Genomic DNA, 2,242 nt, shown 5'->3' on the forward strand with positions numbered 1-2,242 from the left:
ACATTTAATGCACATTTATTTCACTCTCTCTCTATCACTAACTTCTAAAACTGAACATTGACTTGAGCGTCGGAGTGCTTTTAGCAGGTACCCGACCGGACTTCATAGGAGGACAGAGCAAGATAGACGGATACCCGGAGGACCCAAACGGACGGTTGGTGGAGGACTCGGATAGACTCAGACCCTCAAAGCAGAAACATTTGGCGCCCACCGTGGGGCCGGAGGCTTATACCCAATGGTGACCACAAGAAACACGAGCACTGACGAGGCGAGCGGAGTCGTTTGAGCCTTGGAGATGAGGATGGAAGAAATGCAGAGAAGACATGAGGAAATGCAAAGGAAGCATGAAGAGGAGATGGCGGCCGTACGAGCCGAGTGTTTAGCTCAGCTCCGCGGGGAAAAGGAAAAACAGACCGGAGAAGGCAATAAGGAGGCCCACAGTAGTGCACAAGGTCAAGACGACCGGGGAAAGGGGGAACAGAAGAACACTGAGGAGGAGAAGGAGAAAGGAGAGGAAAGTTTAGTATTGGTAAAGCCAGAGATGCCATCAGTTCCGGTGCCATTCGTTCAGGCTGTGATGGACGTCCGCATCTCTGACCAGTTCATTCCGCCGCAATTCAAAATGTATGACAGCACCGGAGACCCGAAAGCACACATTAAGTCATTCACCAACGCCATGGCGTTCCGTACGGGGAGCGATGCCATCTGGTGCCGGGCGTTCTCATTGTCCCTCGAGGGCGAGGCCTTGGAATGGTTCAATTCCCTTCCCAATGGCTCAGTAGAAAACTTCAAAGGGTTGAGCGGCATGTTCACTGAACAGTTCGCCGCGTGCCGACCACAAGATGTCACTCTAGTTGACTTGATGAATCTGAAGCAAGGGAAGGAGGAGCCGCTCAGAACCTTCATGGACCGATTCACAAAGACAGTACGTCGTGTCAGAGGTTTGAGCGTGGAGATGGCCCTGCAGTATGTGATGCCGGCTCTTAGGCCAGGACCTTTTAAGGAAAGCGTCTACCGGACCTCACCCAAAACCTTGGAAGAACTACGCCAGCGGGCGGCGGACGAAGCAAGGGTGGAGGAAATGAAACAAAATTATCGAAGGGAAATGCAGGACGCGAAGGATAAGAGCGAGGGAAAACAACAGGGTCAACCCCAACGACCAGGCGGTGTGAAGGGGCGAGACGGTCCCCGGGTCCCTCGCTTCCCTCAATACACTCCCCTCAACGCCCCCCGGGCTCGGATATTGCAGGAAGCCCTGAGCACGCAAGTAATGCGGACCCCTCAAAAGCGTCCTACTCCCCCGGGAGCCGACAGCAGTAAACACTGCCTGTATCATCAGAATATGGGCCACGACACCGAAGATTGCATGACGCTTAAGGATCAGATAGAGGAGCTCATCCAGGCTGGACACTTAAAACAGTATGTTAGGGGATACCAGAGCGAAATGGCGCCTGCCGGACGTCCGGCCCCCCGGGAGAGGAGTCCGAGGCCTTTACCCGACAGAGGTCACAGGGACGACCGTCCGAGACACAAACATGGTCAAGTCGGACGGGGAAGGAGTTCGGAGAGAAGGAGGGAGAGGAGCAGGAGTCGGAGCAGAAGCCGGGCAGGCGACAACACTGGACCGTTGCGGGGGATGATTAACACGATCTCCGGTGGATTTGCAGGCGGGGGAACGTCGTCGTCTGCGCAAAAACGGAGCATCCGTCATCTGCGGTCCATACACGCCGTTGACGTTCCTAAATGAACAATGCCCCCCATCACATTTTCCGATGCGGACTTTCACGCGCCGGACCCTGAACAGGACGACCCGATGGTCATTACGGTTGAGATCGCACGGTACGGAGTAAGTAAGGTGTTGGTCGATCAGGGGAGCTCGGTCAACATACTTTACTGGAAAACGTTTCGGCAGGTGGACATTTCCGAGGACCTTATAGTCCCATATGATGAACAACTGGTGGGTTTCGCTGGGGAACGGGTTGACACCAGGGGCTATCTGGACCTATGGACGCGTATCGGCACCGGGCGGGAAGGAGAAGAGAAGAAGGTGCGATACTTGCTGGTGGACGCCAATACGTCCTACAACGTCCTGATAGGACGTCCGTGCTTAAACTCCTTCGGAGCCATCGTCTCCACCCCCCATCTGACAATGAAATATCCCACGGCTCGGGGAACGATCTGCACCGTCCGGGCGGACCAGAAGGTGGCACGAGAATGTTACGCAGCAGGCCTCAAGATGTAC

The 2,242-nt window shown here is 55.0% G+C and overlaps 1 protein-coding gene across 1 annotated transcript; it reads left to right on the forward strand.

Moving 5' to 3' along the window:
• The first annotated feature begins 301 nt into the window (after positions 1–301).
• Positions 302–1,747, forward strand: LOC106776801. Its single transcript, XM_014664270.1, has one exon. It carries the CDS (start codon positions 302–304, stop codon positions 1,745–1,747), a length of 1,446 nt encoding a protein of 481 aa, XP_014519756.1.
• The last annotated feature ends 495 nt before the right edge of the window (positions 1,748–2,242 follow it).

The sequence above is a fragment of the Vigna radiata genome, chromosome 11 (genome assembly GCF_000741045.1).
Source record: "Vigna radiata var. radiata cultivar VC1973A chromosome 11, Vradiata_ver6, whole genome shotgun sequence".
NCBI lineage: Eukaryota > Viridiplantae > Streptophyta > Magnoliopsida > Fabales > Fabaceae > Vigna > Vigna radiata.

Bases quoted from the DNA above. Each gene is read 5' to 3' on its own strand.
- LOC106776801 (XM_014664270.1), top strand. From the start codon at position 302: ATGGAAGAAATGCAGAGAAGACATGAGGAAATGCAAAGGAAGCATGAA.